This window comes from Blastomyces dermatitidis, assembly GCF_000003525.1.
Source record: "Blastomyces dermatitidis ER-3 genomic scaffold supercont1.10, whole genome shotgun sequence".
NCBI lineage: Eukaryota > Fungi > Ascomycota > Eurotiomycetes > Onygenales > Ajellomycetaceae > Blastomyces > Blastomyces dermatitidis.
The window spans coordinates 3,205,448-3,218,432 of NW_025544783.1; the positions used below are offsets into that span (position 1 = coordinate 3,205,448).

The following is a 12,985-nucleotide window of genomic DNA, read 5'->3' on the forward strand; positions in this document are numbered from 1 at the left end:
GTGATTTTCTCTCTCGTTCGGGATGACTCTCTCCTTTACGCCTGTTGCGAAAGCCCTAATTTGATCACATGACCTCATCGACACAAGTGCAAAAATTGTATATCACTCTCATATTCACAAAATAATATGAAATTTTATTCTATGAGGTCAAAAGGAAGGAAGAAGGAAATCTTCATCCCTGGGAACCAATGGGCATGTTGCTGGACCCTGTGGTAGTTTGAACCAACCACGCTCGGGACCAAGTCGGGGCTTTTCTGCAGGACGCCGTACAATGCCTACGTATTGTCCTAGATGAAAGAGAAGGGGGGTTACGTTCATGCATCTCCCGTTAACTTTCACATGTCATCCCTCTCATGGGTATTTCATGGAATTAAGGCCAATGGTGTGATAGACTCGTAAAGGCTGGATCAACGGCTTGAAGGAAACAATTATTTTCTTCCGTATCTGTTTGGCAACTTCGCCACGGATATTATCCTGTTCGTGGGAGTTAATTGCATATCCCGCTTCATGGGAAACTATGTGGTAGTAACTTACTGACCTGCAAAGTCGAAGATGATGTAGGTGTGGACCTCCAGAATTTATTCTTAACAAACGCTTTGCATCAACGCGTGAGAAATTGCTGCAAACTTTTGCTTGTGACAGTATTGAAGACATTTCGAAATGTACAAGATACAATTTCGGGAATGGCTACTTTTAGGTGATAGAGCATGGCGATTCCGGCATGTATGTCACAGACACCTGTGTGGAGAGTTCGTGATACCAGCACATGTTTTCCAATGGTACTGACACATGCAACACAGAGTTTTGAAACAAAGTGAACAAAGTTCTTATCAAATCTACGATCTCCATTGCTGGCTGCTTTCTAGTTGAGTTGATTTTCGAATGTGTCGAGACATTCTAACAGCAAATGCGTTGGGTGTGGTTCGACATGTGGCTTGGTGCATGCAACTTGCATGAGGCGGTGCACATTGTCCTCTGCAAGAAAAAACATCCCATGACAAGGCGCTTAGACCAATAATATCAACTTTCAGTGGCTAGTAGTGTGTCAGCTCGGTTTCGCTCCAGTTAGCCCTACTGAGCTGAGGGCTTGCCTGACTGCCGAGAGCTAAGTAGTTTGATAGATATAGCATATGGGGACATATATTCAGGGTACAGATTGGAAAAGTTAAGGTATCAGCTGTAAGTAGATTCCTAATGGAGAAAAACAAGGGGAAATTTAAAGCCCAGTCTGCCCGAGCTGATAGTTTTCAGCAATAGGGGTTGAAAAAAGATCAAAGACTTTGTAACTGGTCACATCTATGCTTCTTTCTGCTCAAGGGGTGATAGAGCTGGGAATTCTGTGATTCCGAGGACGAGAACCTAACCAATAAGTAGACTGAGGACCGAATTTTAGATCCAGAAATGACATCCAGAAGCTTATCTAGTAGATATATGCTAACAATGATCAATCTCTTAACAGAGCAAAATAAAGAAAGAAAACAACGCCACGATATGAGAGGACAGTATCACATAGAACAACATGATGTATGTATAGAATTGCCATCGTAATGGTAAACTAAATGTCGCTCAATGAAGGGCAAAACAATCCTTATGTCATAAAACGGGTATCGTTCCAACATAAAAGAAGGAAAAATAAAAAATAGCAACTCCAAAATTGTCAAAATTACCCCCAGAAAAATAAAATGAGAAATAAAAGATATAAAACTCCATTCTCATAAAATCCGATCTGCGTGGTCATGAATGTAAAACTTGGTCCTTCAAATTGCTCTAGAAATGTCCGCGATAGAGGGTAAATAAGCAAAATCTTAAGGGAAGCAATGATAATTCGTGAGCAATAATCAGACTTCGTGGCTGGGTTGTGAACTGGATGAATATGGTGGAGGGGAGGAGGCAAGATACGTTGCGAAACAGAGAGCCATGCAAAAAGAAATACCCCCTGGAGTACAGCTATCCCGGTACAGCACTCAGTGCCGTTTGTATTTCTAGATAAAACAAGTCAGTAAAATGGGAACCAAGTAAGTTGAAAGAAGGGGAGGTCGTGGAGGAAGCTTACATCGTCAACTCGTCTTCTGTTGGTAGGATCCAGTGAATTTCCCGCGCCCAATAATGTTTGTCCAAGAGCCTTTGATGCACCAATAGCAGGCCTCAAAATCACGGTAGGGGCTCGTTTTAACAGTGCCTTAGCAGCGCCTTGAGCGCTTCCACTATCCATCACTTCGCCGGGAACAGCAACCATTGCATCACGTGCCATGAGAAGATCACGCTCAAGGCTCGCGTACGCACCTCGCAAACCCTGCACGACGCCGACCGGCTGGTCTGCGTAAGGGGAGAATTGCTTTTGTTGCTCCTCGTCCGCCGAATCATCATCTGTTGTTGCGAAAGCTCGTTGCGGCGCAAGGCCACCTGGCGTAGTGAGGAAATCTTCGGTCCCTTGAAGGACGGTCTGGGTACCGATGGCAAGCTTAGCACCTAACTTCACAAGTTCGTTGGTGGTTGTTTTGGCGAATGCTAGGGCACCTTTCTGGATGCTGCGCACAACACGGCCATCTTTCTTGTACTCCCGCATTGGAATGACGACTAGGTCCTTGAATCCACTACCTACGCCGACAAGAGACTTTATGGGCGCTAAACCTGCAAGAACTCCTGGAAGCTGGTTGGCTTTGATGTCCGGCATCCAAATATCGTTAAGGGTTACTCCTAATTTCTCGAATCCTGAAACACCGTAGATAATTACGTGGCGGAGGACCATGTCGGCTTCTTCGAGAACGAAGAAGTTCATAAATTCCGTAGTACGTCCGGATCGTAGGCTCCCGTAATCTACCCTCTTTGGTTTGAAATCCAATCTGACACGAACGGCATTCACTTCGACCCTCTGCAAGAAAGGTTGGTCGGTTGGCGAAGTGTCAACGGGCGCTGAATCATCTTTGAATTCGAAGAACCGAGTCATGAAATCAAGAGCATCTTGATCAACATGAAGGCGAAGGGGGAGAATAGTTGCCTGAAAAGTGGTGAATTAGCATAATGCTTTGATCGACGACGAGAACACAATCCCGTCAAAAATATTTTGTGGCAGAATAAATACCTTAAGAACAATTTCCGACGCGGCAAGCTCTGCCACTGGCTTGACATTTAGTATTTCTAGGTGAACCATGCCGGTGCCGCTCTCCTTTTCGCCTGCATCATACATGTAGGTTGCAAACTTTCTCCAGTTAGATGATGGGACATGGTCGAAAATTTCCAAATCATTGACTCTAATATCCAATGAGCTTTGGGTCTCTCCAGATCCGGGAGGAAACACCACTAAATCCGCAGATATACCCTTCAGTTCAAATGTCATCTTCTGGCGTTTGCTACGACTCAATCGGAGTTTCTTGTTCTTTTTCGACGGAGGTTTGATTGTGGTTGCTGTCCCGTCAGTCATGGTCGTAGTTGTTGTAAAGCTACCTGTCTCGCTGGCAAAATCATCGATATGAGCGTTAATGTCTTCTCGCAGTTGTTGGGGGTTTCGATTCGACGGGATTCCGATGTAGATGGAGTTAAACAGGAAATCCCCAATCACATCCTCTTCACTATCTATTTGGGGAGATGCACGTCCACCACTGCGGGCGAATTTTTCACTCGCCTTTGCCTCAACATCCTTGACAGCTTTAGAAATAGTATCTCTCGTCTGTTGCCAGTCAAAGCCATCAAAAAGATTCCATATGAAATGGACGTCGCGAACCCTTACTCTAAGCGGGCTACCGCGGAGTTTGGCATCATTGGTAAGCGCGTAGGTATTGTATGTGGAGTCCCACCTATGCGCTGTGCCTCCAACTGCAGATTTCCGCGCGAAATGATTATCCTGGAAATCCAAACTGGAAACGCTGGATGTGACGTGAGCTTCAGAATGGAAGCTTTCAAGGAGCCTTCTCGACCCATGAGCTAGTCCAGGAGGAGCATCATCCGCATTGCCAGCACCTGATATGTGCATCCCAACATCATGCTTGCCTGTTCCCGATATCATAGGATAAAAGTCACTGACATACTCCAGCTCCTCGGCCAACCCACTCTCATTTTCGTCTTCGTCAACGGTGGGAAGGTTGGAGAGATTGTCACCCGCCGATATGGGGTCCGTGTCGAATGCGTTCCCCGTAAAGGAGCTTAGCATGTCATCGATTGGCATGACTTCGGTGCGATATTTGAGGGCTTTGTTTGGAGGTGAAGGAGGCGCCAGCTCATTTAAAATGGTAATCAACGTTTGAGTTGAATCGGCGCACGTTTCCAAGATAAGTAAGTCATCCCTCACCTCAATATCGACGGATTTCTCACGGTTGTTGTCAAGCTGCATGACCTTTATGACAATGGCAGCCGACGAAATATAACAGACAGGAACATATCCCATGCCATGTAGAAGTTGAACCTGGTTGCTTTGAATATCGCTGAATGTTCGTTGATGTGACTTCACATGCGTACCGACATTCCGGGCGTCGTTGATGATCATCAGAGAGGCCTTCTGGATTTCCAAAGACGCATCAAGGGTATCATCTTTATCTAGTGAACCTAAAAATTTTGCGGAAGTGAAAACCATAACTCCCCTGGCCGGGGATTTTCGAGGGTTCAGTCCAACTAAGCAGTCTCTCAAAATCACCGATAACTTTGATGGAACCGGTGATGAGGGTCTGGAGCTTCCGGAGCTCATTGAGGATTGTGTCAGCCGATGACTTGTCGCCACTTGGGACTTTAGCTCAGCCAAATTGACAACGGAATTTGCAAGATTAGCAGCAAAATCTTCAGCACTCATGTCGTTGTCAAGTCCGAGAAAAGCAACGATTGAAGGAACATTATATTCAAAACGGACGTTGTGGAGCTTTATCTTGACGGTTGGATCCATTTCATCTGCAATAAACCTCGCCATTATCATGGGCAGGGCTGTAATGTTAATTTCGTCTTGGGAGTTTACAGCTTCCCCAACGAGTTCCTCCTCATCATTCCGTGTGATCGCGAGTGAAGACACACGAGCCGCCATCAGCGATGGAATACCAACATGTGCGGCTTCCATTCCGGCAGAAGTAATTTCGATATCACCTATCCCTCCACCTAATGCAACTCCACAAGAGCATTCTCGGACAAGGATTAAGGTAAGTATTCCTGGCCTATCATCCTGCGGAAGATATTTCGTGACTGTAGAGAGTCTAGCCAGCTCATTTCCGAGGCTTGATAAAGGTTTGAGCATCTCCGGATGCGGAAAATCTGCCTTGAGGTTTCCAACAGTTAATCGAAGCACGGCTCCTTGTTTCCTCTGTCTGAACAAAGTGTCAAGCATTATGTCATCGTCTTCATCGTACTTGTCTTTGGAAGGAGTCAGAAGTAGGAGGAGTCGATCCAGGTCCTCCTCCGTTGGCGCAAACATAAACTGGGCGCGAATATTCAACAAATTGGTAATAGCGCTAGTTTCAGGATTATAATCGCCATTCAGGATAGGCCCAGTCAATTTTCCTTTGTCGATTTGAACTGTTATTCCTGCTGACCGACTCACAATCTTGATGGCGGTTGTTTTAAGTTTCACGCTGCACTGCTCTCCTTGTAAAGTCATGACAAAGCCTTTCATTCGAGTATTGATTTTCCAGGAGATAGGATTAGCTCCGGGGCTCCCCACCGGTAAATATGGGGCCTTGGAAGGAGTTACTTCAAAATGTACACCACGAGGCCGTTGGCTCGCATCAGCTTTGCCTCCTTTTATGGTGGAGGTTGAGGCAATTGAATTGCCTACCTCCAAAATAGTGCTTAAGCCGCCAAACCAACTCAAAGTTTCGTCAAGCCGTTCAAGATTGAATGCAAGATGAACAGGAAGGGTTAATAAGTCCACTCTGGTGTCCTGCTTCGTTGAAACCACGGATAATGAAATGTCTCCTTGCTTCGAATGGAAATCATCTCGGATGGAATCGCGCATTTTTAGTCCTTCGTCAAATGATATAATATCTTCCGACGCGTGGCCAAAGGTGAACTTTGTGACATTAAAGGTAAATTCCGAGCTGTCACCTCGAACTAACGACTTGAAGTTTATCCCTGATAATGCTACGCGTAGGATGATCTCCTTAGCAGAAGAATTATCCTGGTGGTTTGTAACGTCAAGAGCAAAATGATGGAGAGGAAGATGTTCCAAGAATCTGACAGAGCAGCTTGTGAGCGTGAGATCTAATGGCAAGGCTGTCGTGTTACTACTCTCACTTCGGGATTCCTCTCTACCGCCGTTGAGATTCCAAGTAGAAACGAGCCTTCTACCCATCTTGGCCAAAAGACATCCACAAGCGATGTCAAACTCAATAGTAATACTAGAAACACGAGCTAAAATCGTCCCATCGTGCAGTCCCGAGGCACGAGTATCTACTTTTTCTGGGGAGGTCACGTCGGGGGGAGGTGCTTGGGAAGAAGTCGATGCTCTCCAGGGCTGCCGAGAAAGCCGATTTTTAGAAGAACTAGGCCCATCACCAGCGACCGAATCTGCACAGCTGGTCGTTGACGTCTCCATGTGGTCAAATTCTTTTCTTTGGTGGCTTTCTATCGATGCATCCGGAGCTTTCGTACTTTGTTTGTCAAGGGACGGTAACCATAGGGAGAGTTCATCAATTTCAAGGACCCTTTTGGCAACCTTAGGTGTATAATCTGGTAAATCTTGAAACTGCATTTCGGGTACTGTAGCGCCCGGTTGATTTGTGCTTGGCAGTAGGGGACTTCCTAAATCATCTGAAGTATCTCGACCATCATGCTCCACTTCAACAACTGGCTTGGCTTTCGGCGTCCCTTCTGAAGCCGTTGAAAGGGGATCAATACCCATCGACGAAGTCGGGGCGAGAGAAGGAGCGGCTCTCGTGGTACTCTCATATTTTGGTGATTCCCACCCTCCAGGCATATCAGGCAGAGATCCAGAACCAGCCGATATCGAGCTCATCACACTCATATACATACTTGTTGCTTCTTCATGCGTAAATATTCTAGATTTCGACAAGTCTTCGACGACGGTATCAGGTTCTGAATGCTTCCGTTGCGGGTTACTAGGCTCGGATCCGCTTGGTTCCTGTATATGGGGCGCGCTATCCAAAACAGAAGTCTCAAGCTCGTCCCGATCGGGATCTGAAGATTCATTCTGGCGTTCAACTGAGGCTGTTTCTAAATGCTGAGATGGAGAGCTTATAGAAACTGTGGAATTTTCCATTGAATGGAACATATGATCGTCGGGTAAGGAGGTTGAGCTCTGTGGCCGAGGGGTATCCCCAGAGGGTTCGTCCATAGAGTCGGTCGAATGAGCAATTGACAGAGTAGAGTTTTCAAGTTCATCAGCAAGGTGGGATCGTATAGCTTCATCGAGATAGCCAGAATTATCCAGTGGATTTTCATTATACTTGCTCTCGGGCGCCGGACGAGTATGGTCAAAATAATTTCCATTTCCGTATTCACATTCTGACCCAGCATCCGAGAACTTGCCATCGTCCGTATAAATTGAATCCTGAAGATGGGGAATGGGATCGGTATCTTCCAATATGGAAGGCTGGTCTAGGATAGTTCCACGCGACATGGCAAGACACGAATCAGAGGAAGAGGAGGGGGGCGCTGGGGAGGAGACCCTCAGTGGTGTGTGGCTAAGATCCGAATGGACGAAATGGGTAGAATGAGTGGAATGAGTGGTAGAAAGAGATTCAAGAGAAGGAGGGGTGAAATGAGAATAGCTCGAGAACACTCCCGCATCCGCAAGGATCATCAAGTTAATCTGTGAGAGGCATATAAAACGTTTACCAGCCTTCAACTCTGGTCCCTCCTCCAGGGATGAGGCCACGCTGTCTATGGATATATTCTGGACTGTAAACACAGCCGTAATAGGATCTACCGTTAGATCTTGCGAACTATTCGACGTTCTATCATGAGGCAGGTCCATGTCGATTTTGAAAGTCACATCCTTGATCTTCAACTGGAGGCGATTAGCAACACCTTGGAAAAACCCAGCAACAAAGCTAGGCAATGACATGCCATCTTCGACTCCAATACCGAGCTCCTCCTCTCCATCATCGCTGAGGCCGTCAGAGCTCTGGGAATATTGCGATTGGGACGAAATAGCGGCTTCCAGCTCCGCTTTTTCTTCCTTGGGTTCCGACTCAAGGAAAGATTGAGCAAGATCCGTGGTGGACGGAAGTATTCTAGCCTTCTCACTAGATTGGTCATGACTATGGGGTTGGGGTGCACGGGGATCACTCGCGATGGGGCTTTTGAATAGCCCAGAAGCCCCGGAGGTCTCGTGACTATCTCCGCCTAAAGGAGTCTCATCCGAGAGCAACTTCAAGTTTACTTGTACATTTTCAACTTCGACGACGATACTGCTGCTGTATATATCCGCGGGTATCGTCACGCGGATGAGCGAAACCGTAGCCTTCGTGAGCTTGCAGGATGGAGGTAATCGCAGGACCGAAGACAGCTTCTATAAATTGAGAGCGGACTGATCAGTACACTAGGAGAGCGAATATGGGAAACCAGATTAACGGGAAATATCGTAAGCTGATAACATACCTCGAGCCGTAGACCAATATCCCTCAGTTCGAAAGTGCTCCGCTGCCCCCATCTGATGCCCAAGCTCTCTAAGTCAAGGGCGTCAGTGTCGACCAGCTCCAGTCGCGATAACGCATATCTCAGCAGTCGCTTCTGGAAAAATGAGGGAAGAAAGTATGACATGGCGGGCTAAGGGGATTTTAGAGCCTCCTGGCTCACAGGGAATTAAAGCATATCATGGAGAAGTCCTCGTAACATGGGGGCAACTATGTTGGATGGAGTTGGGCGTCGGTTGAATGAAGTGGGCTAGACACTGGTGGTGGTGGTGGAAAGTAGCCTGGAGGACACAGGAAGTATGTGGCCATGGGAAGGGCCGGCAGAAATGGAGAGGAGGCAGGCAGGCTAGATAGCCCCGTTTATTTGAACGAACTGTATTCCTTTTGTTCCGCTGCAAGTCCAGCTAATCACAAACAAGCCAGGACGAACAAGCAGCCGCCTGGGAGACGTTGGGGTTTGGTGTCTCGGTGCGTCATCAATCGCCGTTGCATTGCTGGACCGGTTTGATTCGCTGCGGCCATCAAACCATGCAAACTCCTCTGAAAACGCAATCACTAGTTACTCGTGCTGCTGCTTAGATACTCACTCACCTCTGAGTTGTTGGGAAATACAAGAGGTCATACGCTATGAACGCCACCAACATCGTATTACTACTATTTTTCTTATCTCATCAGCCTACTACAATTGCTCATTAAATGTGAAAGGTGTAACTAAAGCTTGTGATTGAAAGGTTGCTAGCTTGTGAAAAGTTATATGGTGGAAGGATTAGTAAGCCAGATCACGTGACCTGACACCCCCACACACCAGAGTAACTATACACGATGCTATATACAAAATTCGCCTTTAAATCAAGTACAGATACAAAAAATGACTGAAAAATGTGTAATAATGAAAAACCAGTCATGAGATACATGATTTTTTATCCCTCTATTTCTCTATCTTCTTCATCTTAATATTCTTCTTTCAACATGTATATTTCATTATTTTAAGTAATTTAATAAGCTTATTTACTGCATTCTTAGCTAGACTGACTGTGTAACTGTGTCTGAGATCAGAATCAGATCTTTTAATAGTTTTATTATTAATTTAACTGATTTCATTACACAGTTTTAACATTAAATAGTAGTCTCATACTGTTTCAGTGAGACTTACTGTTTACTCTTATCACATTTTTCAAATGAGATTATAATTTTCACTTCTCAATTTAAATTATTTTTATTGCTTTAAATGACTTTAAATCTCATGTAAGAAATCCCGCTTCTCACGGATTCTTTACCTCTATTTCTATCTCTCATGTAATTAATAGGGCTAGCGGCCCTTGGCTACACACAACTATATAGACTGAAGTTCATGAATACTATTCATAACTCAGCTTGAATACTATTATACATTTGTGATTCGGAAGAATGTACGACCATCGGATAATAACGCGGCCGCTTCCGAACTACTAGCGTACGAATGTAAAGGAAGAGCCCTAGCGGCCACTAATTAATTTAGTGTATGAGATTCAATATATAAGAAGCCGGCGTACACCTGTAATTGTATGCTGGCTTAAGCAATCTTTGAATCACATCTGATAGCATGTCTAAAAACTGATGAGAAGTGCAGGCTTCTTCAGAATGTGATAATTATGTCTACAAAGTAATTTATAGTTATCATGCTAGTGTGATTCTAGAATGTCTCAAAAGATAGTATATAAAGATTAATGAGTGAAAGAGCATCTGATTAATACTGCTTTGCTTATTGAGAGAAAACTTCACACTTAGATGAATATTATGTATGTGAACAGATGAGATGTGAGAAAAGAGATAAGAGTAGTGAATCAGATTCAAAGAAGATCACTCTTCACTTAAAGAGATAAAAGAGAGAGTGATTACTATCAGAGTCATACAATGATAACAGAAATCATATAATAATATAGTGATAGAATAATATAGCAATATAATAATACAGTAATATAATAATAGATATTATACAATCAATGAGAAATCACTGAAATGAATATTTTCTCTAATTAATATAAATAACATTCTTCTCTGCTATCTGAACTGAAAGATATATAGAATCTCTCAGAGAGTTTACTCAAAACAGTAAGAAAAGTAACTGAGACTGCTGAACTGAAATTGAAGCTCTGTACATATACAAGAATTCTAAACAAGATTGAGATCTTATATACACAGTGACAGACTGAGATAAAAGTTAAACAATAATTGATATTCACTGTAAATCAAGTATTCACTATAAAGAGCTTCATTAACATAATTACTATCATTAATAAGAATAGAGAAAACCAGATCTTAGATCTGCAGCAGAAGATTGAATATTTACATAGATAGATAACTATACTGAATCTGAAGATCTTATTATAATTGTTCATAATCTCTTTAGAAGTATATATATTATTGAAGACTGCTGCACAGAATGAGAATCTGAGTATGAAATATATCAAGTCAGAAGATCTGCTGAAGTTATTAAGCTTTAATGATAACTGAAAAAATGATACTGTAATCAGCTGACTAAGTCAGATATAATTATATTATCAGATTGAATATGAACTCACAGATAGACAGTCAATGAAATTTTAACAAGTTTTAAGATCTGCTGTATTTCTATATGAAAAAGCAAAGTCATTATAAATAACTGATGAAAAGATGAATCTTATAAATCTGAAGTGATATTTATTCTTATGAACATGAAATGAGTTTTTCAAATGAATCTTATACAACTTTGAGAAAGTGAATATATAAGATAAGTGTTATAAATACTTTACTAAGTATAAATAAGTAAGTGATCTTATATTGTACTTCACACACTTCAGCTTATATTATCTTACATTAAATAAAGAACTTTCAATATCTTTCTGTTTACAGATCTTCATTCATAATCTTATATCTGAGTTGAGAGTGAAATGAAAATGCTTAATCTCACAGTCAGACACAGTGAAGAAAGCATATAATATTCTCATTGTACAGAAATAAGTAAGTCAATTATAACAGAAAATACTGCAATTGAGTATATCTCAGTGAAGAATGAATAATCAGACTTCTATAACACAAGTTACACATCTGAATGCAATGAATCTAGATCTGAATGTCATTACTAAAGCACTGAATTCTCTGAAAAAAAGATTCTCTGAGTAAAAATATTGATATTATAAATATTGAGCTTGCTTCAACTGCAGATATCAAAATCATGATATAAAAGATTACACTCAGCATGTGCAGTTAAGAGAAGCAAGAGAGTCAAAAAACTAGCAGAATTAGTGAGCTCAGAGACACTCACTGATATTCTATGAAAAGTCTTCAAAGTGAAAGAGATACTCATGTTAAATAATTCTCTGAATTCTATAAATGTAAAGAAGAAGCAGGCTTCTGAATGAGATGCAGATAAGAATGATAAAGTGAACACTTATCTCAATATCTTGAGACCTGAAATGTTAATGTATAGAGAACACTTGAATAAGAATTGAGAGATGACTGCAAAAGTATTAGCAGACACAGAAGCTTCTACACAATATATTAGTAATTATATAATTCAAAGATTGAAAGAAGTCTACTGAGTGAAGAATCTCTGATGTATAAGATTATCTGATAACTAATATCTGATATCATCTGCAAAAGTAAGAGTTCTCTTGCACTTTGAAGAATGATCATGCTATATTTGAGTATGAGAGCTACAGAATGTGAAATATAATCTTATTCTTGAACTTAATTGATTTCAAAGATTCAATCTGCAGATTCAATAATGTACATGTTATATATGATTGACTAGACTGACCGTGTGACTGTGTCTGAGACCAGGACCAAACTTTACAGTTGTCATGTTGCCTAAAAGCATTACTTCTGGTCATGATTTGTGTTCATTACATTGATTTCAAATCACATTATTTCAAATATTAAAGATTTCAGATTCACTTTTCAAATAAAAATCTAGTTCTGAATAAAGAATATGTTTGAATTCTTAGTCACATTTTCATTCTGATCTCATTATTGAGAATGATATTAAATGAGATTATGAAATCACTTCTCACTTACATAATATCATAACATAGTGCTCATTTATTGAAAATTCAACAGAGAGTGTTATTAAATATTATTACTTTTCTGAATACAGATCATAATTCATATAATTTTAATTATGAAAAAAACATAAAATACAAAAAAAAATAAAAAATGAAAAATAAAATAAACACAAGAAAAAATCACATTAAAAAAAAAAAAAAGAAAAGGAAAAGAAAAAAATAAAAAATAAAAACAAAAAAAATCAAGATTGCAGAGTCACAGCATCTTTAAAATACTCACTTCTTAGAGTCTTTATAATATTCATTATCAATTATGTATTTCTCACAGTAAGAGTAACACAGCTGTGATGAGTTATTGTCTTAATATCATCTAATAAATAATCAGTATATATC

The 12,985-nt window shown here is 41.6% G+C and overlaps 1 protein-coding gene across 1 annotated transcript; it reads right to left on the reverse strand.

Moving 5' to 3' along the window:
* Positions 1–89: 89 nt before the first annotated feature.
* BDCG_08319 (autophagy-like protein 2) lies at positions 90–9,261 on the reverse strand. The gene is made up of 5 exons (XM_045424099.1): positions 8,536–9,261; positions 3,083–8,446; positions 2,054–2,998; positions 539–1,982; positions 90–474 (listed from the first exon to the last, which is right to left on the reverse strand). The coding sequence occupies exons 1-4, from the start codon at positions 8,695–8,697 to the stop codon at positions 1,965–1,967; spliced, it is 6,489 nt and encodes a 2,162-aa protein (XP_045272887.1). The 5' UTR covers positions 8,698–9,261; the 3' UTR covers positions 90–474; positions 539–1,964.
* Positions 9,262–12,985: the final 3,724 nt, after the last annotated feature.